General features: G+C 31.1%; 1 protein-coding gene across 1 annotated transcript; it reads right to left on the reverse strand.

Moving 5' to 3' along the window:
* Positions 1-251: 251 nt before the first annotated feature.
* On the reverse strand, positions 252-19,526 carry LOC116777499 (dynein axonemal heavy chain 5). The gene is made up of 30 exons (XM_061526472.1): positions 19,377-19,526; positions 18,523-18,738; positions 18,225-18,453; positions 17,944-18,143; positions 16,795-17,076; positions 16,334-16,593; positions 16,051-16,270; positions 15,379-15,578; positions 14,561-15,036; positions 13,821-14,329; positions 13,063-13,235; positions 12,490-12,645; positions 12,098-12,308; positions 11,792-11,986; positions 11,412-11,708; positions 10,739-10,857; positions 9,779-10,140; positions 8,712-9,698; positions 8,144-8,636; positions 7,421-8,063; positions 6,318-7,112; positions 5,826-6,074; positions 4,041-5,609; positions 3,806-3,974; positions 3,576-3,728; positions 2,532-3,507; positions 2,310-2,466; positions 1,611-1,763; positions 726-858; positions 252-574 (listed from the first exon to the last, which is right to left on the reverse strand). Exons 1-30 carry the CDS (start codon positions 19,524-19,526, stop codon positions 321-323), a joined length of 10,986 nt encoding a protein of 3,661 aa, XP_061382456.1. The 3' UTR covers positions 252-320.
* Positions 19,527-25,998: the final 6,472 nt, after the last annotated feature.

Consider the following 25,998-nt stretch of genomic DNA (forward strand, 5'->3'; position numbering starts at 1 on the left):
CATTGTCACTGTAAAGTTATATCATATTTTGATACTTAAATATGGGATCGTGTGCATTTGTTTATACAAACTTCCAAATGCCTGTAATCCCGTGTCCAGATATGATTTAAAGCTTCTCTAGTTAGTATAGCTGTGCTGGCAATGACAATTGAACTATTTATTTTAATAAAAATTACCCATTTAGTATATATTGTTACTTTCTCACAATTTATTCAATGAATGGAAATAAAATACTTTATCACGTTCATTAAGATATAATAATGATCACATATAAGAAATATTGCTTTATTGGTGCTAATCCGCCAAAAGTTGAAATTAAATTATTTTATATCACACAACAATGCTACACCCCTTAACGTCCAATGCCGTGGATTACTATCAGTTTCGAAGTCGATTGACCCAACATATTTAGCGTCCGTCCTTTGAGGTTTTCTGTAAATTGGGCATTCATAAAGTCTTGGATCCTTTCCGGCTGTCGTATTGATGGCAAAAATGTAGATTACTGGCATTTGCTCGTATAGTACTTTCGGTTTAGATTCAATTAATTTACCGGTTTTTCTATCGAGAGACGCCCCTGCAAAAAAAAAAAATGTTTAATAATATTCTAACTCGCATACGTAACTAGAAATACTATTTTATAAACGCAGCTATAAACAACATTTTTGTTCCTGTTTAGTACATTTCTCTGTTATTCACTAAAAATTAAAGAAGACTTAAGTATGTACCTTCTAGAAACAAACCGTAGACGTAAACACCTTCTGCTGGTCCATCATGAACGTCTTCTCTATTTAATTTCGTTATGTGGTTTTGAAGAACAACAGAATCTAGAGCCCAACCCTTGTGACTGCGGGTTACCTCCTAAAAATAAAGATAAATGTTTTTAATTTAATATATAATAAATTAATAGGAAATAAAATAGAATCCAAAATAAACTAAAAAGACAAGATTTGACTTTGTGGCATCGCATTTTTGTATAACAATAACTGCTATTACTTTAAGAAAATTATGTAGATTTCCAATGCTTACAACAGAAAAATCGGATAAGGAAATTAAAAAAAAAAACACAGGTAGGATAAAAATAAACAGTTCATTACAATTTTCTTTATTTATTTGCTGCAATCCTTAGTAATTTTTTTTTCTACAAAAACTTGTTTGAATCGTTTGAAAATAAATAAATAAAGTAGTAAAATTGAAATGAAATCAATATTTTCGGATTATTACGCGTATTCTATTATTTTTAAAAACTACATACTCCCGACGTTTCGGTTACTTTGCAGCAACCGTTATCACGGGAAGACGAGATGTGAACACAAAAAAAAAAATAAAATACGCATAGTAATCCGGTAATATTCGGTTCATTTAAAAGAATACTCGCGAAAGTTTTAAATCTCATTGAAGGAGTGAAAAGTCACCGACTAAATGGTTTGTTCAAATTTATTTCTATGTTAAGAAATAAATGTCGTATCTATAGTTGTTTTTAATTGTGATTGATTCTACTCAAGATGAAGAAAGTCCTTGTAAATATTATTATATATCTAAGATAAAATAATCTTATTCATATGTCAGAGTCGGGCGTGTGATGTTATAACTTGGACGGGTGAAGGGTTAACCTGTCTCATTGCAGTGAGAAATCCTTGTGGGTTAAAGAAACCGGTCATCCAAAAGGCGTTCGGTCTTCCATTTTTAAGCCAGACACGATATTGCTGTTCTCGTTCCAATAGTTCGGTGTACCAAAATCCAAGTGTCGCCGACTCCCATGATACCTGTATGTCACAATAATATATATAATATTGCTATTATTAAGAATTTAATATTATGTTTATTCTTTATTTGCATTTAAGCATATATAAGTTTATTGTTTACAAAAATAAAATGAGCGTCCTTTGCAAAAAATTCTAATAATTTAATTCCAAATCATGTCATTGCGTGTCTATCAAAGAAATAAAAATTACTACCCACATTGGGTATATATTTTATAAATAAAATAAAAACGGCTTCTTGGGCGTAGTGTTGCCAAGATTTTTCAGATATGATGACCACAGTCAATATACTATTTATACGATAATATTTATGAAAACCTGCGTACAAACGAAAACAAAATATTCTTCCCTATCCAACATATTGATAAATTGAATATCATTGCTGAAATATATGATTTGGTAATAAAATATTGTATTTACTATAAAGGGATTATTATAAAGCTTTTCAATGTTTAAGCTAAATCTTTACAAAAACATAAAATTTCAAAATTTTCCCCAAAAAATATGTGAATAATGATGTAAGCAAAATATTAGTTTTAAACATATTACCTTTAACCATTGCGCAGGTATGCGGGCATCATACATTGCATCCAAGGACTCTCGCAAGCCTTGACTCATGACAATTGTTCCATCTATGGCAAGCTTTAGATCACAAAGCGTTGTGTAAACGGTTTTTATAACTTTTTGAATACGATCGATTTCTTGTCTACAAATATAATGACATAAATGTTTTAACAGTTTTTTTTTATAACAAAGAAACACAATATTTACCTTACAAATATATTCATAGGTAAAAATGCCCCCATTTTAGCAAGCGCCTCCTTAACTTCAAACCCAACATATTGTTTAGGTAATTTCTCCAACATATCCTCAGCCAAACGATAAACTATGCTTTCTCTGGTTTCACCGCCTTGAGAACCCCCTTCTTTCGGTTGGACACTTAATATCGTGTCCAAAATATCTTTAGCACTATTAATTTGATACGTAATGTCAGCGTTACCATGCAAACCAAAAACTTCTGGGGTGTCTGTTAGAGGTAATTGGTTAATATAATCTACATAACCTTGCAGATTTCTTGTTTGTGGTACTTTGTACCCCTTGTAAAATTCAAAACCAGGTCGCAAAAGGACGTCACAAAACCAAACATTTGTAAAGGTGGTCAACAAACGTTTATCGAAGTCATCCGTGACCCGCCCACCGTACTGCACCTCCCCAAGCATATAACAGATTGTTGGCCAGGATATTCCCTTCTTGGGGTCTATTTCATCGAGATGATTCTGTATGAACTGTACACTGGCCGCATAATCTGCTTGATTAAATTCATATGGAATATTCCATCCCAGTGGTCCAAACTTTCTTCGCTCTTGCACAATAGTGTGTAAGAATGCCACTGCATATAATAGTGGAGGCCATTGTGATAATGATGAATAATCTAAAGTATCTTGGCTGATGTTTTGATACGTTCTTTTCATGCTAGCGCGTATTCCTTGCGGTGGTTCATTGGTAAATTTTATTGCCATTTGTAAAAGTCCTATAGGAAAGTCAGCATGCACTTCTGTAGTTAGCCAGAGGCGAAAAGAATCTTGTATGTGTTCAGTTTCTATGAGAGCATCCATAGCTTCAACACAAAACGGCAAGGACAAATGTATGTTTTGTAGTAATACCCACCCTCCTTCATTCATAGAATCTGATATCATCTTCCGTGCTACAATTTCTTGACCTTGCCCCATTGATACAGCCTTAATTACTATGAAAATGGTAAAAATAAGTTATTTTCATTAATAAGGAATTAAAAAAAACAAGTAGTATATTTACCAATATCTTTAGATTTAGCTAGTGAGGATATTTGTGTAGATGGATCAGATCCTATTGAAAGTATACATATGAGCGGAGTACGTGGTTCAGACTCTTCCCAGGTTTTTTCCAAATTTAGAATTCGACCTTCGCCATATTCCGGTCCAAGAGAGTCTATAACAATAAATGATTTATGTGTTAATAACTTATATTTCTAAAATAATTAACCAATGAAGTATACTATTACTAACCAACTATATACTTTCTTGCTTGTGAGAGTGTTCGGTCCGGACTCCATGATCGAATAAGTAAAAGTTTTCGAAATACATCAAGACTTTCATGAAAACCGCTAGGTATTATTTCTTCTTCCGGCTTTGCTTTTTCATACCATATGCGCCACTCTTTTTCGTTACTAGATATCTATCATCAAAACTGATTAAACAATTTGTTATTAAAGCTACTATAAAAAAATTTACATTCGCTTACCTTGCTTAATACGTCTGAAAATACATCTAATTTGCTGATTTCCACCAAATTCAGCCAAGTTATATCTAGAATCCATTTGAAAGGTTTTGGAGCTACTGCATTTAGATCCAGAGATGCACCACCCTTTACAAATGCCATGAATTCGTCATGAGAAATAAGTTCCCTTTGACAATCAATTTTCATTGCCAACATTAGAGTAAAAAGCGATTTATGTCTTTCATATAAGCTGCGCAGCGTAAATGCCCAAACTTCGTGAGTTAAATATTTTAAAATTATGTTAATACGTTCCTCTGTAACATTACTTTTTCCAGATTTTGTTATAGAATTGTCGAAAATATTAAGAAATTGTTTTAATGAATTCTGATACATAAGGTTGACATTGCTCATTTCAACTATTAAAAAATATAATATAGAGCCTCTGGCTGCTACAGCTCTAAATTCTTCCCTCGCTTTAATTATTTTCTTTTCTGTTACTTCTGCTACCTTAAGTTTTTCATTAACTTCTTCGGCCGTTGATTTGGTTATTTGTAGAACCTGAATTAAAGCTTCATCGTCTACTAGTGAACCCTCTGAAGAGGTTAAACGACAAAGTAAATTGCTTTCCAATTCTTTCATGCTTCTCTGATTTTTCATAACAGATTCAAATAAAGCCACTCGTTCTTCTTCTAAATCTGACTTTTCCATTAATATCACTCTACCCAATAATTGGTCTTCAAGTCCTTGCATTGTTACTGTAAAGTCAATAATTGAGGTCTTTGCACTAATTTCAGGAGAGTAAGCAGGGTTCGGTAGTTTTGTTGTAATGTAAAGCATAAATCCAGGCATTACATCACATTCCTTATCACCTACAATTACTTTTTCAATTGATCCTGATTTTATAAAGTTCTTTTCCAAAACATTGTCTATAACAGGATCTAATTCTATGCCCACATCTTCTATGAGCAGTGGTCTTCCCAAAGATAAGCTATCTTCTAAATGAGTTCTAAAATATTTATGGTTTAGTGATGTTATTTGTAGTTCATTTGTGGATTCTTTATTTTTTATCCAATTCTTTCCTTGGCTTTGAGGATCTACTAAAAGTGGATATGAGCTAGACTTAGTAACAATTAGCGCATTTTGAACTGATAATTCATCATTCGGTAAACCTTGAAGAGTCCACTCTGATATTGTAGCACTTTCAACTAACATATTTGTTATATTTAAATTGCCAGTCACAGGTATCTGCTTTCTTTTTAATATTTCCATCCATGTATTGAACAGACTATTTCTGAATTCTTGATTATAAGGGCCGCAGTAAGAGAGAAATCCTGTGGCTAATACAACATCTCCTACTAATCTACCGAGTTGTTCTTTGAAATCCTTACTTTGTTGAGTCCATCTTATTTTTTCACCCCCCAAACCATTAATTAATTGAGTTGCTGCAGTCATTTTTCTTAAACAAACATTTGCAGCATCTGTTAATTGCTGTTTTTCCGAAACTGCTGCTTCGTATTGTTCCTTAACTTTTCTTAAGGACATTTCACGTTCTTCAAGTTGCCTTTCTGCAGATGCTAAGTCCTCCATAGCAACCTAAATTGAGATCAGTTGTTTTGTTAATTGGTGGGTAATATTAATATAATATATCAAGGTTAAATTTTTCAAAGTTTTACAATAATTATTCTATTAAGGGTTTTGCATAACATCTATTAAAAGAAATCAAGAATATGCACACTATAATAAAATAAATTTAATTTAGGAAAGCAGTATCATAAACATCTGTTAAAAAGAGTTTTGGATAGCTTATACCTTCAATCTCGCTTCTTGCAACATCAAACTGGCTTTTAAAGGTAAAACTTCTTTATTTACGCTATGAAAAAAGGCCATAGCCTTAGTCCATGATAATAATCCTGCTACATCTCCGCACACGCGTTTAGCTGTGTCCATATTATAATCTTCCATTTCAAAATAGGGTTGTAGATGTTCAACCATTTCGTTATTAATTATATCTTTTGGGTAATTTTGTAGTTGAAGTAAAAACGTAGTGCTTGCCATCATCTGTTTCATATCCAATTAATAATTATTTATGATGATTTTAAAAACAAGTCTTAAATGGATTTTGTTCAACCATACACGAATTAAGTAAAATAAAATATATTGATTGCGACTTTTTGCCTGCCTTGATTTCTTGGATAATATAACATTTTTGCCTTTTTATATAACGAACAATTTGTTATAAGCTAGATAGACCTAAAAATATTATTAAGCAAAATTCAATAATATGAAAAACAAACATCTTACTTTTAGAGATTCAGCCCAAGACGGCTTAGGGCACGGAGCAGCTGTATCAGGTATAAGAGGATGCAATCTGCGTTGGAAAAGAATCAATACACAATCCATAATACGCATAATTAAATGCGGTGGTCTACCTAACTTTCTCACAGTTGCTATATGGGCTGGTTTAATAGTGTTTAAGGCCGCTTCCGCTTCTTCTAATGCAGGTTTCGCTGCTTCTAACTTCCTTTCAGCTTTTTCTTTTTCTTCTGCTATATATGCTACCAAAGCTTCAGCTTTTTCTTTAACAATTTGTACTTGATTTTTGACAATTTCGGCTTGCATCGCTCTCTCAGTAACTTCAGAAAGTACACGATCTGCTTTTTCAGAAGCTAAAGCTAAATCTTGCTCCATAACTGCCAAATCCTTCTTCAATACTTCCACAGATATCGATGCCTCACGTAACTTTTCGAGACCTGTATCCATTCTTAAAGCACCATCACCTAACTCTTTTTGTTTCATTTGATATATGGTTTTATAGCCACCTATAAAACTAAGATACGATTTAGGAGTAACATGAGATGAACGACGGAATCTTTGAAAATATTCTGTTGAAACTTGCGAAACCACGTCTTGTATAGTCCCTAAGACTGTTACTAATTCTTTTTTTACTTCTTTTGTACATTCTATTTCAAAATCTGTGAGGAAATGGTCAGCGACAGAAACAAGTGCATCCTTAGGCCATGGCTGGAACCAATCAATCGTGCACCCCGATATAAGGGCCGGAAATCGTAATGCTCGATATCTGAAAGCTTCACTTACCTAGGGAGGGAAAGATTTATGTATAGTTCATATCAATAGAATTTAACGATCTTGTAACTATTATTTAATGTTACTGAAGCAAGTTAATAAATTGATAACTTTATTAAATTTTAAGTATTAGAGCTAGTAATAATTGTTAAATTAGTTAAAATATTAAAATGATTATTGATGAAAAGTGATTCATTTTTATTGTAGTGTAATCATTAATTTTTTTAATTCTTGGAATAAACGAAAAACCTCGAATCCATTTTATTATTGTTTTCAGGTGATGAAATTGTACCATAAAATAGACAAATATATGTACTTACGGGAGAAAAACATAAAACCACATGAAGATTTTGACATGTTCTGTTTAGAAAATATTCCATAACCAGTTCATTTGTCAATGTTCGTTTTTGGTTTTCGCGTTTCATTATAGGCGTCAATTCGGAAATTATTTCCTGTTGCTCATCTTTTGTAAATAAATTTGATATGACTCCAGATGACAATATGTTATTAAGATATTCTAAAAACCCTTCTTCTTTAATATCCAAATCAGTAAATATGAATGTAGTACCCTTTCCTTGTACACCACACGATCTATAAAGGAGCTTTAGGTCTTCTAAAAAGTTTCCGACGTTATAAGATCTGGTCAAAGCTATTTGAAAAGAGCGATATCCGGCGATAAATGTTGACAGTTTAGTTAACGATTGTTTGCCAGATCCTCCTACGCCTACTAGCATAACATTTCCTCTTGGATGACGAATAACTCTAGATATTTTCACAAGGTGCAACATAGCATCAGGGAAAAATACTAGGTCCATGCCGGAACCACGGACCATTTCGTTAAATTGCGATAAGAACATTTCTAATCTATCTCGTAATTCAGAGTAGTCAAAAACAGGTTCATATACTTTTGGTAGTTCCATATCAGCATCTTCACCTTCTTCACCTGTAGGTTCTGGTGCATCTCTGAAAGTACAGATGAACATTATTTCTAACTTGATATCTTTAAAAAACAATGTGCTTTTAAAAATAAATTTCTTATTTGCCTCATAAAATCCACAAAAACCGGATCCTTTTCCATCATTTTCTTATATTCGGGTCCTAAAAGTACTTCAGCACTATCAAAAAGAGCCTTGTTAAACCAATCTTTATCAGATTGATGTGTAAAACGATCAGAAAACACTCTTGAACATTCATGTTTCCACAAAAGCATAAGACATTTCTCCGATTCGATTACGGTCGGTAAAGTACCTATCATCCCTTGCCATACTCTTGATAAATCTCTTAAAGAAAATACGTAATGAAATTTAGCCGGGGTTGGCAATAAATTAACTCGAGTTTGTGTCCAAAGTTCTCTTGTTAGGGGTATTATTCTTTTAATTAGAGATCGTACTTCAACAGTAAAACCTCTCTTGGCATTGTAGTGCCCTTCACCGATAACTTTAAATATTTTGTCTATAGAATCGTTGTTAGGTAATGGACAATTAAATATGGAAAACTGCCGCTTGAGTCTAGCTGGAATATCATTTCTGCCTCCACCTATTAAGAGTATTTATTAATTTTTAAGAATGAAGTAGGTTAAAGATAAAAAAAAATGTAGCAAAACAATTGTACCTGGTTGTCCCATAGCTCCCAGAAACTGTATATCAACAATAGTTGTAAAATCTCCCGGTTTCTCTAAACTATAAAAACCACCCATACTCATAGTTTGTCGTACGATCTCATTTGTTATTTGATCTCCCCATTCGTTTATTTGGGGTAAATTTATATCATCAATAAATACAAGCATCGTCTTTCCACCGGGTGGACCAAAAGTCATACCACTACGTTTTTCAACATAGCTTTCTATAGTTTTTTGGAATTGATAAGGACTAGTCGCAGATGAAAAGTTAAATGATCGACCCATAAATTGCTCGGGATTAGCATTCTTCATATAAGCTTTCATCATAACCGTTTTTGCAGATCCTTGTTCACCTAGAAGCAATACAGCTTTTCCTTGTTTAGCTATGCAATGAATTAAATAATTAATTCTTACATTATCAACTATTGGTACAAGAATATTGGAGTAATCCGGTGTGGCTGTATCAGGGTACATATAATTTGTCATTAAATCATCCCAGAGCTCCCACTTTCCTGGGTGTTTAACATAAAAGTCAAATAAAATACTAGGTTTGTTATTAGGATGCGTTGGCAGATCTAGTAATTCACTAAATGTTGACTTAATATATTTATCGAATCTAAGTCTATCTTGTGTTTCCAACAACGAACTGAATCCCCAAACTAATGAAAATACATAAATTTTATGTAAATGTTCGTGTGTGAATAACACTATTTCTTCTGCCTTTTCCTTGTCATCGTCATCGTCTATATCACCATTTATTGATTTATTAGCAGAGGTGTCTTCAACTTCTACAATTTGGGGTGGCACAAGGCCCTCCAACAAATTAAGCATTTGAAATACTATATTGCTTTGTAGTACCCGCATACTAAAATTCAAATTTTGCGTACACCAGGTATATGTAGTAAGAAATGTTTGTTCAAACAAAGTGCTAAATACTTCTATTTCTCGCGTAGACCTAGTTTTAAGCCATGCGTGGAGGACTAAAAAATAAACAGAATTATATTACTGTTTTTCATAAATTTAATTAAGACCATCAAATGTAAGTGCTAAAATTTATAACCTGGGTCCCAATCTAAGCCAGAAGAGCTCATGTATACCATTCCATTTCGTGAAACTGTAGCTGGAGATGCATTATCAATATTTTCTGGTTCAAAAATAATTTTAGAGGTTGGCGACATGGTAAGACGGTCGCCATTAGCAAGAGTGAGGGTTTTATTGTCATCCAAAACTGAATTTAGGTTTTCTATCCAAATACTATCAACAGGCCCATCTAAGACTAGCCAAATGTGTTCACCAGTCTTTAGTTTTAATGTTTTTCTCCACAATGCAGAAAATATGCCATCTGTCCAATCATTAGTGGCTACATCTAGGCGTCCAAACATTTGTGCTGCTGTTATGGCTTTTGGGTTCATTCGCATCTCTCTAGAAATAATTACAATTTTATAAATATTATCACTAAGAGGAGGTTAAATATAATAAATTGTTTCTAAATTTATGTATTTGTCATGAAATAATCTAAAAAATGGCATCATATAATATGCAGTTTTCAAAGTTCACTAGCAGCAATAACATTTTGTTAGGTTTAATTTCTAGGTTTCTAGGTTTTTTATTTATTATTATTTTCCAAAGGACCTAAACGACCCTCGATCTAATTCATCACCCTTAATAATTGCAAACAAAAACCGATTCCAAATTCCTTCACAAAAATATTTGATCCTGAATTTATATTTATCAATTTATAAAGGACAAACACCTCAAGTTACATTTAATACCATATTTGTATATTTGAATTACAAATGTATTCTTCTTGTTTTGGTAATAATTTATACATCTATAAAATTATTTCATTATCTGATGATGCTGCGACTGGCTCTTACTTATGCTGAGTTTTAGTTGTCCACTTAATGTTTTAGTACTTATTATAACAATGTAGTAAAGATGTTCTGAAGGTATTGTATGTTTTACAGTAAGGAAGGTTATGTTAAGGTTGAGATTACAGATGAATTATATATATTTAAACCTGTGGGGCTCTTCAATTTCTGAAAGTGCATCCATTAATGTATGAATACAAGTTGTCTTGCCAGCACCGGGCGGTCCAAGAGTCATTATTCCATGACGAACTCGCTGAGTTTCATAAAGCTAAAATATAAAAGATTAGCAGCTTTTTTGTACAGTGAGTAGAGTGTTTTGGTAAAATAAAGTCCTTGAGACTATAGTGTAGTCTTTTTAAAACTCCTTAGAAAAGCTTTAGTCTTAATGATTTTGAATTTTTAATTTGGATCATGAGCAACACTTTTACTATCTCGACGGTGCATTCGTATATGAAATTTTTACCTAGGTATCAAAATTTGAAATAACTAAGAAAAAGTTTTATTAAAATCGTTAAAAATATGGATCTCAAGACTTCTTCAAACTGATACATTTTGTATATCTTAAAATTAATGACATTAAATGTACAAAAAATCAGCTTTTATATTTTCATTATATATTTTTATTATTTATAAAAATTTATTTAATTTCAGCTTTATGCAATTTATATCACGTACCTACCTACTTGTTCTAAGTTTTTTTGGCACAAAAATAAACTGAAAGAGTCCGACGAGGTGGTAAGAGCGGTTTTGAAGAAGTATTTTGTAATGATATTTTCTGTTGTTTGATTTTGTTAATATTTTACGCTTTATTAATATTTTTACCTGGATTATTTTAAGAATCCATGGTGGATGGAAAATTAAACCACTTTGTTCGACGTGTTTTCTAATTGAATCCTCAAGATTGCTGTAAGCTGTCTTTTCTAAGGATTGGTTTGGAAATAAATCAGCCACTAGTGAAATAAACAAGGGTTCATCTTCGTCTATAAGTTTTGATAGATTCATATCTCTTAAGACTCTCATTACAATGGTACTTTCATTATCTTTTGCATTTACCCTTTTCACTGCCCCGAGAGTCCTTAAAACTGATAGAATATTTCTTAAGCCAAAATCGTAGTGGACCTATAAATTAAAGTTTTTTTTTGTATCCATCATATCCTTAAGTTCTATTTAAACATTTTTTAATGTACAATAACTATTTTAACCTGTTTCGTCAGTTGTTCTTCGCATAATTTGTATAAGGTATAAAATTTTCTAGCGAGTGTAATATTCTCTAAAAAGCCGCAGGATGCTAGTTTTACTCTTATAATGATTTGCCGATCGGGTACCATCATAGCAACTGTGCGGAATTGTATTTTTAAGTTTTCTGGCAATTCTTTGCGGCCAGCATAGCCAGGATTCTATAATTTTTATAATAAACAAATTTGTAATTTCATAACTTCTCTCAATGAAAATAAATAAGTAAAAAAATTTATTTTTAATGTTGTGCTTTAAAAGAAATTATTACATACCATTGTAATAAATATGCCAAATTCCGGACACATTTCAGACATGTCCCCGTCAGTAAAAAGAAAAGTTTTTTTCTTTTCTTTCTTAGCGGCGAGTACAACAGCGACCTGCTGAGCCGCCACTGACAAGACGGGTAACTCGATTCTATTGAATTCGTCGAAACATCCCCATGAACCGGACTGTGCCAAACCTTTATAAATACGACCAAGACCTCTGAAAGAGCAATATGAAACAATGTTTTTTCTTGTTTGAAACAATGTTGCTCATACAAACCTTTCGGGGTTTGTCTTTATCGCTTTTTTATTTTTAAGCCACGTTTGACCCTTCAAATTATGGTCTGTGATAAAAAATATAGATGTCATTTGAATAGTATTGTTAGATTTATGTCTCTTACCTGTAGTCCATTTGATCAGAACAGTTGAATACAACGACATACTTTGCTAGAGTCTTTCCCATGTCTTTGACAGTTTCGGTTTTACCGGTTCCCGCTGGTCCACAAGGTGCCCCACCCATACTCATAGCGAGAGCTTGTGCTAAGGTTATATAGCACCTATTCAAAATAGAATGGCAAAATAATCTATTAATTTATTACGACTAAAAGAAAGGTATTAAAAAGCTTTTATAAATAATCCTATCATTCCATCAATAAGATGTAATTTTTATTATATTCAGTGTGTAGAACATATATAAGAAATAAAATAGCGTATAAAAAAACTTAATTTAAAATTAAAAAACTAAATTATAATAATTATAGTTGAAAAAATTACGTATCGCCGAAATTTCTGTATCTGAAAAACATGCTTAGCGATAAAATTGAGAGTGTTACGTGCGTATATTTATCCTTTTTTAAATAAATATATTAAATAATAACAAAACTCTTGTTTTTAATGAAAAGGTCTTTTTTAATTTTCTTTGTTTTATACCGTGGCGCAGTTTTAACTAGCAGAAGCATAATATAGTTTTGAACCTGTCGGTTAGAGGTGTAATAACAAGTCTTTCAGTACATCCTAAATATTCATTTTGGTATGTAAAAGTAACGTCCGTGACTGATATCCAGGTCTTATCTGCGTCTTCTTTGAAGTAAAATCGGCATTGCTTCAACCATTCAAAGTCAATTGCTGAACGGACATTAAGTCGGCACTGAGGATATAAAATAATAAAGCTTGGTTTGTATATAAAAATATATATACATTTTAATTCTGGTAAGAAATCAAAGTTTTATAATATTTTCAAAAAGAGCTTATCAATTCTTTAGATTTACAAATTACAATTCATCTCTAAAGTATGACTGAAAATTTAAAATTCACAATGAACACTCGGTTTCATCGAGTTCGCCGCTATAAACCGAAAATCAATTTATATTCATTTGTTTTGAGCATAAAGGTTGATGACGAAGAGAACATATGTTTTAAATCATATTTTTAGGAAAATAACATATTATGCTTAATTATTCGTTTCATACTTTTGAATTGGGTATATCATTTTAATACATATTAAAATACGGAGAATTAAGTGCAGCTACCTAAGCTTTGTCTTTAGAGAATGTAAAGATTGAATAAATTCTTTTGAAATCATTACAGAAAAAACGTGGGCTTTATATCTATTGATTATTTCTAATATAATATAATGATGTTGAAGTTCATATTTGCCATTCAAAATATAAATTGAAGAAAGGTTACCGTAACCTAGATTTTAACCCAGACTAATAATTATCAATGTTCTTACTAGCATATCAAAAATGTCTCTTTGATGAACATGTATAGTAATAAGTGTTTCGAATTTAGTTCGTTCTATTTTCATCAAGTCTCTTGTAGTTTGATCGATCAATGTATTTAAAAGTTCTAAAAATTTATTGTTTGTTTCAATCATTATCTTTTTATCTTGCCGAGCTTGCATTAATGCGAGTTCGGAATCACGGGTCCAAATTATTTGAATGCCCAGTAGTCCAACCTGGAATTGAGAATATAGAGAATAAGTGTTACCTCGAAACCCATAAAAGTAATTTATAACGATTATCTTTACCTGGGCAGGCATTTTATCAAGAAATAATAGAAGATTAAAACTTGGATCGTTGATTAAAGAAACACCGTTTCGTATGATGGAATGCAGACTGCTTTGGGCAGATTGTAAAAGAGATGTAAGCCATGTCTCTACTGAACCTTCGGCACGGACCGGACGCTCCAGTTTAATTTCTTCTCCTTCCGAAGATATGATTGCTACCATTTTGTTATATTCTGTCCAGGCATGTGTAATAATATTATAATTTTATCACTATATTTGTTCATTAAATTTAGGGAGACTATCTTCCGTTAATTTCTTTCTTATTGTGAAAAGTTAGTGTCTATGAAGAAATCAATATTTGTATATCCAATTAGTGAATTTCTAAATGTTATTTAAGTTTCAGGGTTACTTAACTAACTTTTTAAATTATTTGTTTAATATTTTTTTATTATATTTATCCCTACCTATATCGTGGAATTTGACGTATCTGATGTTATCAAAAATGGACAATAGATGATTTTGTATTGTGTGAGAGTCAGAAGCTTGACCGAGAATTTCTAGAAGAGCTGGGTCTGAAACGAAGAAAAATCTTGGAAACATAGTCCTCTTCCTTTCCAAATAGCCACTTAAACTTTTTTGGCAGAGTTCGAGTTGTTCTTGGAGATGTGGTAATAGTTGACGAAGGAGGTCGTCGCCTACGCAACATGAGACTACACCCGGGGTTTCATGTGCTCTTTGCATAATTTTTTGCCATGATTTATCGATCTTTGAAAATCTTTTTGCCTCTTTCGGCAGCTGTTTAGCTATGTCGCCTCCTACAAATACAGCTTCGAGATAAACCCACATATTTTGAACCAGCAACCACCTTTCGAGGATTTCATTAGTGCTTTGAAGATCATATAACCATTGTTGTATTTGTTTTCGAAATGGAGCATTGTATCTATAAGTAAAAAGCAGGTAAGGTATGAGCTTTCAATGAGTACAGAACACGTTAATAATTAGAATAATTTTAGTAATAAACAATTTTATTGGGCGGTGGCCACAGCCCTATCTTTAGAGTTTGTGTAAAATTCAATATTAAATATATAATATTGTGCAATTTTTAGGTTAGTAAATCTTTTTAAAATTCTCCACATTGTCACTTCACAAAAAAATGTAATGTATCTGTTTCGAAATGTGCCAGAACAATTTCAAGTAGCAACAGACATAACTACCTCACCGACATTACAAGGCTCACTAAAACTAAAAATACTACGTTATATACTAATTACATTTTGCATACCGGTTTGACAACAATGATCCCAAGATCATTAAACTGTCTTCTAATTGACCAATTGTTTCAGCTGTGGTATCGCCTCTTAATAATAGCTCCCCGCGGTTATTGAAAGTTTGAAATGTCAACTCGTGAACGGACCATTCGTTTGTAACTTGACGGAGTTTTGCTTCAATATCTTTCTCTTTCATGGCCGATATACAAATGTCCTAAATCAGTTAAATAAAATAATTTAATGAGTAAATATATTTATCTATATAAAAATTCATTTGTGAACCAAAATCATTACGCATTTGTATATAAAAATAATGAAATTTGTTGAATAAAAGTTTTTTACGATAATAATTGGAAAGTTTGTCTGTACCTGTGTTAACGGCAACCTGTGTCAAGAAAAATAGCGTATAACTGCTTTTACTTTGATAGTACGCTTACCATCTATTGCTTAATTTCCACATACCATTAGGTGGAGTGATAGTCAATTACTATCCAGTTTATATTTAAAAAGGTGTTATATGTTCAAAAAAATGCAAGCGATATGCAGCATTTTTATATGGGTAAACATAACCTACCTATCATTTATCACACACTCACACGTCCATACACATTCATAGTTATATTCTACTGTGACTACAAAAACCATATTTGGGAAATATAACAACTTAATGAGATTTAAATACAAACCTCAATGTCTTCTTTGTGCTGTAATAATGGCGCTTCCAATATATTTTTCAAACAAAAGTCTTCGTTATCTAGTTCGAAAATATATTTTGTAACTTCCATGATTCGTTGCCAATGGCGTGGTTTCATAGCTTTATTAGCCATCAGTTCTAGCAGAGGGCACATATCATTAAAGTCGTCTATGGTTTTTTTCAAAGCGTAAAAGGCAGGCCATTCTTTAAGACTACAAATAAAAAATCATGACAAAAGATTCATTATATTAAATTAATGTTGATACACAACTTACCCTTTTGGCAGTTTTCTACATCTATTTTGAAACTCCATTAACTCATTATTTATTTCTTCTATGTTCACTTCCCCCCATGGTATATCGTAGTAGCTACTAACTCTGTCAATCACGTCGTTGTATAATTTATACAGTTTCTGAAGTAAGTTTAACTCTTTTCTTATTTGGGCCAGTTCAGGATATTCTGTGTGAGGGAGACCAAATAATTCTTCGCCATTTTGATAAGTTTGTAGTTTGCGCCACATGCCATCAAAACGATTCTAGAATATTGTATTTATAAATTATTAAATGCAAAATACAAAAATATATAGAATTAAACAAGATTCGTTAAATATTTCCATAAAATAAATAAAAGTTAGCGTTAGGTATGTTCGTTCCCAATTTTTTTATGCTTCCCTACTTCTATTTTTAAAACAGGCCATTAAAGAAACATCGTATTAGAGTAGAACAATATTAAATACCTGAAATAGTATTAATCTATCTGACGCTTCTCTAGGGCTTAAACCAGGTTGCATTGGTCCAGCGTGGCGGTACTCGTGGCAATAGTCAGTATTGTCTTCTCTAAATCTATTCAAATTATTCTTAAGGTCATCTTCAAATTGCGGTTGCATCGTTAACAATTGCACGTGAGATGCTAACGCTGTAGCTTGCAGTTGCTGCCAGCTGTATCGTAAATTATCCACTTGCTCTAGATCTTCCTTATTTACAGGAAGTTCATAGCATGTGATGACATTAAAAGCTTCCTGTAAAAGATTTTTTAGTTTATTCTCTGATGTAATAAATATAATCCTAATACTGTCGTGATTCAATAGTTCTGGACAGCTTGTTTCTTACACACTAATAATTAAATATTCTGATACGGGTCCGACAAAACCACGATAAATACAATACGCTAATTATGAGGTACAAATATTAATTTGCAGAAAAGGTACAACATTATGGAATAGATACAGGATACGAAAAAAAATTAAAGTAAGAGATGTTAATTAATTTGAAAACAAATACAAAATATTTATACTCATTTCAATTTAACATTTTAAATATAAGAATATTAAGTGTTGTATTTTATTCGTTATTTGTTCGATTTCTTTAATTAGTGGAAAAGGATGAAAATATCGAAAAAAAAAATTTTAGTTCAGTCTCGGAAACCCTATGTCACCGCACATATACAGCTAAAAATGACTAGCATTAGATCGGAGACTTTATCACTGTTTATGTGAGTAAATATATATATATCACGCGGAAAAAATAGAGAAGTTTTGAAAATTACTTTTTATACATATTTTATATGTTCTTTCCAAAAGATAGCTCATATTCAAAAACCCTCTAATGGAGGCTATTGCAAAATATTAAATTTACCACTCATTTCAAACCATATAATATCACGATAAAAACATCAGTTTTAATAGTTATATTTTGGCACCAGTATATATATATTTTGTCTTTAATATCCATAATGTATAACAATATTTTGCTGTAAAAATATAGTTGCATAATAAAGTTTGTATATATGCAAATGAAATAAAAAAAAAATTGACTCTTTTGACTATACTAGGTTATATAACTAACACTATTCAACTAGATTAGAATTTAAAATTAGAGGCTCTTACTTCAACTGGATCAATCTTTAATTCCATGTCTACTTCTTGTTCTCTAATCTTCTTTAGTGTTTCCATAACAGTTCTTACGTCATCTAGATCTCGAATAGGTCTTTCAAGTTTTCTTTCAAGGTCATTCATTATAGCATAAACGTAATCCATTTCCCGTTTGTATTTTTTTCGCATTGCTTGACTTATTCTGAATGTACCATCTGCAGAAAGAACGATGATTATGTTTTATACAGTATAAACAACGAGTTTTTTATGATATAATTTAGATGAGGTATAGGTACTTTTTAGTTCTGTATTAAGGCCCAGTTTTAGTTTTTCAGTAGATATGGCAAGACAATTCCCTATTATAAGGACATCGGGTTCAGTGTCCAACTTAGCTTCAAGTTCACTGTGTCTTTTCAGAGCTAGTTCGAAATCATTTAAATTCCAAGCAAGTAACTGGCGTAATGTTTTTTCGCACTTCCATAAGTAATGGTATGGGCGCCAACGTTTCACAAGTAAATTTAATTCCTGGAATCATATACGTAAAAAATACGAAACCAGTTAAATATAAGGTATTATGTTACTAACAATAGTTACCGATTTGACGTTCTGTGTGCACATAGAGAGGAGGGCAAGAGTTTTCACAATTTCTTTGTTCTCCATAATGTGATTGTAGAAGTTTTTTTGTTGAAATGGGAAGACTGGTTTTTCTTCCGATTCTAAGCGGTAGTATTTTTTTCGTCTCATTTTAGCAACTTCAACCATTTTTATCGATTTCTGTGCCATATTCATTGGCACCGTCATTGATTGAACCTGTTTGTCAATTTTGGTAACTACTTCCAACAACTGATTAGATTGATGACCCGCCAATTTCTTCCAGCTTATCTGGATGCAGGAAAGCGTACGAAGAAACAAATTGCAACAAAAAGTAGCAAAAGTAACAAATAAAACAAAAACGAGATATTTACAAATGAAAAAACAAAATAAGCAACATCCAGTGTTTGACAAATAAAATATATAAATAGCGTTCAGCGTTGACATTAACAATATATATGCAGACAAAACCACAGACATATCACACATTTGTACAGTGCATTTTATGGACAATTCACAACAATAAACACCACACATTTGAAGGAAACAAAAATTTTACTTATTAGTCAGCAGTTTGAATCATATAAAGTATGTACAGAATTTAAAAGCACGACTCGCATAAAACATGTACATTATAAAATTTCGGGATACGTTTTAATAAGTTTTATTAGTCTACCGGTTTAATGAATATTGTCATTAAACTACTATGATCACGAACCTGAGTCGAATCTTTTTGAAGATCTGAGGGCTAAAATTAATTTAAAATGAACGAACATTTTATACTAAGAATTCTAATTAGATTTTATTTGTATTGAGGGCAATATATATTTAATAATGTATGTTTTTGATTATCTTACCCTAGAAGTTTTGCCACCTGTCCATTGGGCAACACCTTTGGACAATCCTGATATATGTTTGCCGGCTAGTACAAGAATTTCTTGAATTTCTTCTAGTGTTGGGGTCACTGATACGTTAGGTATCATTAGAGTTGCTTGCAGTAGAAACATAGGTTTCTTCGATTTGTGGCCTTAAAAGAAAAAATAAATGCAAATAAATGATGAAATTGTATACATACATATAAAAATCTTTAAATTAAATTCTTATCATTTTGATACTATTCTTAGCTTTCTTCATATTTGTACATATATTGTTATCTATCTGGCAATATTTATTCTAATTAAATGAAAAAGATTTTAAGTGGCCTTTACAAACCTATACTTTCGTCAGCAGGAATGGAAATATAACTCTTGTTTTCTACGTCTTATTGTAGAAACATTTATAACACAGGTTTCCGAATTTGAATACAGTAAGTTTAAATGAAGTTTTGGTTATTGATCTAGCATCTATCAAAAGTTATTTTGAATAGAAAATCTTGCATTAAGAGTAACAACAGCAAATTAACCATGCATTGTCTTAAAAACTTAATATTGTACATTTCAGCTTGATTGGTTGAAAATGTTCAGAAAATTGTGTACCCTACTTTCAACTGAAGAAAAAATATATATTACAAGTCAATTAAAAGCTTGTATTAACTACCAATCGCCAAAGAGACAAGGCTTGTGTTTAAATTTTATTTTCCTTCTTGTGAGTTTGCAACAGTAAAATTATGTTAGACGATTGATTAATTTATGTTTATTTTATGTATAGATTCATTTATACCGAGAAAGCACATGAATACGAAGATCGCAAGATTTACAGAGGGAAATACAATCGAAAACATATAATAATATATATTTATAAGAGCTATTCACGTTCATTGGTCAGTTATGCGCAAGCGTAGTTTATCTGATGCATGCAACTAACTTCATTCAATAAAGTTATTGAACTAAGTTTTACTTTGCCTACCAGGAATGCATAAATTATCAAGAGTTAAATTAATTTTTGATGTGAAAGTAAACTGCAGCATATCAGACTATATATAATACTTGCTTCAATGTTGAAGTTAGTAGAAGGTGGAAATATAAACTTTTAGAAATGTACGATTGTTTTTATATTTAAAAAAATAGAACTAATATCATGTAAAATCCTAATAAACCTAAACTTCTAAACTTTAAGATCTCATTAGAATGGACTATTTTTTTTGAGAAAATCATACTATAATTATAATATAATATAATTATAATATATTAAAAGTAGTAAGCTATTTATGGTTATCTCAATTGTAGTTCTTTTAATTTTTCCCTGAACAGAACTGTGGGATATATGGTTTAGCTTTGGCATTTAAAAGTAGTAAGTACACTTGAAATATTACTAGTCTTAGTTGGTTCAAGGGCTAGGTCTCCAATCAGAACTAGGTATTGTTGACAGTATAAATCAAGCCTCACTATCTGGAAATAGCTTAAATTATATTAATTATATTGTAAAAAGAATAAATAAGATTAAAAAATCATGAAAAATTCCATAAAATTCTTTAAGAAATATCGTTAAATAAGTCTCTTTTATCATTTTATTAAATGTTATGTAAAATTATTAAATATTAAAAAAAGAAGTTTTTCATTAAGCATTCCTGAATTTTAGGAATTCTACAATTATTCAAATTATACACTATACAACTCGCGCGGGTGAACACTGGACGTCTTTGGATCCGCATCTGTACTAAGAATACAGGAACTAAAGGAAGTAAAACACGAAGTAAAGAGACAGACCACTCTGTCTCTTTCCGTTTTCAGGTGCTAGAAAAACTAACCTTAACTTAAGTAATTATTTTTCTGAACTATATACACTTGAAGGGGATTAATTAAATTATGAACGAAGAACTATACTTTCTATGAAGATTGAATTTATAGGAAATAGTTTTTGTGTCTTTATTCTATTCTCCTCGGTTCAATCACCCTGAATGACTTTTCCCATAACCGAATAATAACAATTTTCCATTGAAAATATAAATACACTGAATAGATAAATAACATGGTTATTGTAAGACTGGTAAATGTAACGAAGCCATCGATTTTAACGGCTGTAATCAATTGAAGGAAAAAGTTATGGACATTTCGCAATGTTCCAAGTACATCAACTGGATTAAAGTGGTTTATCCATCACACTTAACCCATTTCGTTGCTTTTTACAGGACCAATTCGAAACAGATGGTAGCAATAAAGATATTGTCAAAATATTGTCTTGATAACAAATAGAACTTATCTTTATAATAATATCAACATTTGATTTTTTCTGTGCCATTAAAATCCTATTTATGTATACTTGTTATTATTAATGTCAAAAATTTACTAAATTATTTATTAATAAAGAATTCCCAATTATTACACTACAGTGAAATCGCATGCGGGTGAAAAATGCTGAACTTTATATCCGCAGCTATACCAGTAATTCAGAAATCAAAGGCGATGTCTGGAAAGACCCGCATAGACTACGAATAAAATCAACCTTAAGGTACGAGCTGTGGTTAATGCGCATGCACGAACTTTACAGGTAGTGTTTATATTAAGAGCTAAAATAAATTTAGCAGTTATTGCTTTTCTATAAAAAAATATGATTTATCTTTACCAAGTAAGGCTTCGAAACAAGTTAACTAAATGCCTTAAATATATAATAATTAATTTATATTTTCTAAATAATATAATATCTAATTTCGTAATAATATGATAACTATTATCTATCATATACATACGACATTATTAACAGTTGATAAAACCGAAGCAAGGGTATTTTTTTGCAGGAATACACTTGCTTCAAAGTATATCTGTAACGTGTCGGCATAGTTGAGTCTTTATAATTTTTTTACGTAAGACCAACTGTGCTAACTAGACCGTTAACAAAATTTGTATTTTTAAAGTTATTTATTATTGTGGAAATTTCTAATAATATCAAAGACAAAGAAATTGGATACCTAACTAGAGATACTCGTTTTTATAGTATTATTATAATGATTATGTAATTCAAAACATCATTGAAAGAAGTAGAATTAATTATGTATATTTAAATTTCTTATTAAATTAGTTGGATGTAACCGACGAGCAACATTGTTTCTGAAAGACCTAGTCTTGAATTGCCAAACAAAGTTAGTAAATATTTAGGATAAGAATTCCGTATTGTGGGCACATGTAACAAAATACTATTTGTAAAAGAGATCATTGGCAATACTGGAATTTGTGCATCAACTAAAAAATCATTTATGAAGGGATCAAATTATAAGACATTTTTCGTTTGCAGTGATTGATGAAATCTGATAAACCCTTTATTAGTAGCAAAAGTAGTCTAAAATTTTTAAATATAAATTGCTCAGCCAAAAATGTGTGGATAAGATAAAGATATACATAGGTTTTTTTACTCTTAATATAATAAAATATGTTAATAAACTTTTTTATCAATACGGACGATGTATCATTTAATCAATTGAATATTATAGAGGTAGTTTGTATCTTAAACCTGATCAAATATCTTCCTGAACCTTATTTTAACTAAAAACAAATTAAGAACTTTACGGCGTATGTATTTAGTAGGCCATTTCGAAAGGCCCCCAGACCTTACTTATTTTCTGATGGACAAAATGTATTACATATATACATTAGGTTAGTTACATATCTGCTAACTCATACCGATGGCCAATTTTCAGGTAGGTACCGGGAGCTACAGGTAATTAAAAATTGTACTCACTCTACTTATAGTCAGTCTGAGGTCTGATTTTTACGTATGTTATAGGAAATATTGTAAACTATTATAAATTACGTACCAATACAATAAATAAACTAATTTCACAAGCACACGTTTAAAATTTTAATTTAATTCTGAGGGAAATATGTCTAATAAATATTTTATCAACACAATAAATTATAATTTAAAAAACTGTCTTCTTAACATTTTAGTTAATTATTTTATTATAAAAGTAAGACTGTTTGACAACACTGACAACACCGTTTGCTTGCAGGAGCAAGCACAATGCGAGAATTTATAACCGCACATGTACTAGGCATTCAGAAATTGAAAGGGTTTTAGTAATTTAAAAGGACAGAAGAGTTTACTAATGCGCATGCCTGAACTTTAATAACAGTTAAACCGGGTAATTCAAATATTTTATTTAACTTGTAACTGAACCGTTCTAAAAAAAGGTTAATTAAGGTAATGTACAAGTGTTAGAAGAATCCAAATAATGAGTAATTAATATAAAGCGTAAAAATAATTCAAGTTATGAGTAGTTATAAATAATAATTATTTATTTAAAGACAGAGGTTATAATTTTGTTATAATTATTATATTTTCAAGATACAGAGCGAGAGAGAGAGAGTAAAATGGACTAAGGAAATGGTATCTAAACATATGTATCAGGAGTGAACTTTAAAAAACTTTTTTTTAATTATAAATTTTTTATATATCTGAAAAAAGAACATCTTTTAAGCCATAATACCCTGTGTATTGGGTTGTTTATTGTGTTGTTGCTCGTCTTTACACATTTGCCATAATTTTTTTTATAATTCACCTTTGGAATTAATATCGAAATAAATTATTAACTTGCTTATGAACGTTTCCTAAATAACATAAACCGTTAAAACTTATGGTCATTAGGATCCTACGATCTACAGAAGAATACTGTCGAAAAGAACAGAAATATGTATGTATGTTTTAATATTAAAAGATGATAAAGAATACTCATGACCACTGGCCAGCTGGCCACAGCTGTGCGCATGCGTGGTTCACCTCAACACGCTTGGTTTATGTCCAGTTAAGTTATTGAACTACATAAGTTTAACATTACTTACCAGGAATGCATGAAATATTAACAAGTAGTTTTAAATATAAAGTTAAGTTTAATAAGGTCACTAATAATAATCAGTTCAATGCGGAAGTCCATACTGTAGAGGCAGATGTTAGACATGTTTTTGAACCAGGGTTCCAGCACCAGATTTGATAATATGCAAAAATGGTGTAAAAATAATGAATTGCAAATTTTATAATGATGGAAAAATGGGTGAAATTTGGATTCGTTTTCAATTTTTTGGTTCATTGGTTTATCAATAAATCCAAGGTAAAATGGTTTACTCGAGATCCACTTCGTTTGTTTAAAATTTTTATTTTGTTTATTTAAGATCAAATATTATTAATTCCTTATTTATGAACATATTTTATATCTCAGTTAAATATAATAATTTATGTTTTAAATATATATTACCAGGTAATAAGGTATTGAAAATTTGATATTATAAAATATGTTTATTTTATAACAAACAATATTTTGTATTTTAAAGTAAAATTACGGTAGCTAGACCGCGTGCGTATAAAAATTGTGAGAACTTTTTATCCGCATCTGTATTAGGAACACAGAAATTTAAGGATGTATCAGGAAAACATACTGTTTCAATGAATTAGGTATCTATATATTGCCTCACATATAACTCGGTCAACGAGCAAAACCAACCTTAAATGCTTTAGACAAAAGTGAGTACTAATGCGCATGTCAGAAACTTTGCAACTTAGGAAGCGGGTTATTTAATTATTTATTTCCAGACGAAAAAATACATTTGTTTACTAAAACCAACTTTTGGCTGAAACTTGATCAACGTATTAGTCGGAAATGGATCTAATAGAATTTCAAATTCTTTTAGAGTTTTCAATTTTATTATAGCACTTTAATTTTAATTTTATAATGCTTATATAATATAACAATGTTTAGTACAGACAGTGCAGAGGGTTGAAGTTTTAAAATACATGACAACGAGGTTACATTTTCTTATTTTTTATGCCCTCGAAGATCGACCTTGGACCTCTTGAAAGTGACACCGTGGTAAGTCTTTTCCAAGGAAATCGAAATAGTGGAAATATAAATAGTGCACTATTTAATTTATGTTATTGTTGTTGTTTTCCATCGGATGTTAGAATAGAAAAAAAAACACGCTCATTGTTTTCAAACATGTGTATTACTGGTAAAAGCACTACAAGCTATTAACAAACAGATTTCAAAACAATGAGTTGTGGTTCTGGTAGGGTAGCGGCGCCAAAGACGGCCAGGGTCGGTTTATAAACTAAAGACAAATGATGACCATCTTTGGTATTCACGCGGTATAATATAATTCATACTGAAAACTTTTATTTTTAAGGGAAAACAATTAATACCGAATATTATACAAATAATTCGGTCAATAAAGGGATAAAATGAAAAAACACCACCGCATTTATTCCATAAAAAGTTCTTTTTCACCAGTACCATGTAGGGAAGTATACATGCGCATCTCCAAAATTGGCCCCAATGTTTGTGTGTTGTTCTCAAAGTTTTAGAATTTTTTTTCGGAAAGGGATTAGAGCCTTTTTTTAAAACATTGACAAAACACACTTTTCGTAAGGGATAAAGGAAATTGGGAAAGTTCAATTAAGTTTATAAAACCCTAAGGAGACTTTTTGAAACATTCTATTTTAGCTCTAAACTGTTATTAATGATACAACTCAGTAATATCATCTCAGATGATCAGTCTAAAATTAATAACTCTAAACAATCTTAACAGTTTTGTTATCACCAATTGATATCGCAGTGAA

Source organism: Danaus plexippus, chromosome Z (genome assembly GCF_018135715.1).
Source record: "Danaus plexippus chromosome Z, MEX_DaPlex, whole genome shotgun sequence".
NCBI classification, from domain to species: Eukaryota; Metazoa; Arthropoda; class Insecta; order Lepidoptera; family Nymphalidae; genus Danaus; species Danaus plexippus.

Excerpts from the sequence above, each read along its gene's own strand:
- LOC116777499 (XM_061526472.1), bottom strand. The coding sequence starts at position 19,526 with ATGTTTCTACTGCAAGCAACTCTAATGATACCTAACGTATCAGTGACC. Across the intron at positions 17,077-17,943 it reads TAAAGATTGATCCAGTTGAA|GAAGCTTTTAATGTCATCAC; the intron begins GTAAGAGCCTCT and ends AATCTTTTACAG. Across the intron at positions 2,467-2,531 it reads CCTATGAATATATTTGTAAG|ACAAGAAATCGATCGTATTC; the intron begins GTAAATATTGTG and ends TTATATTTGTAG.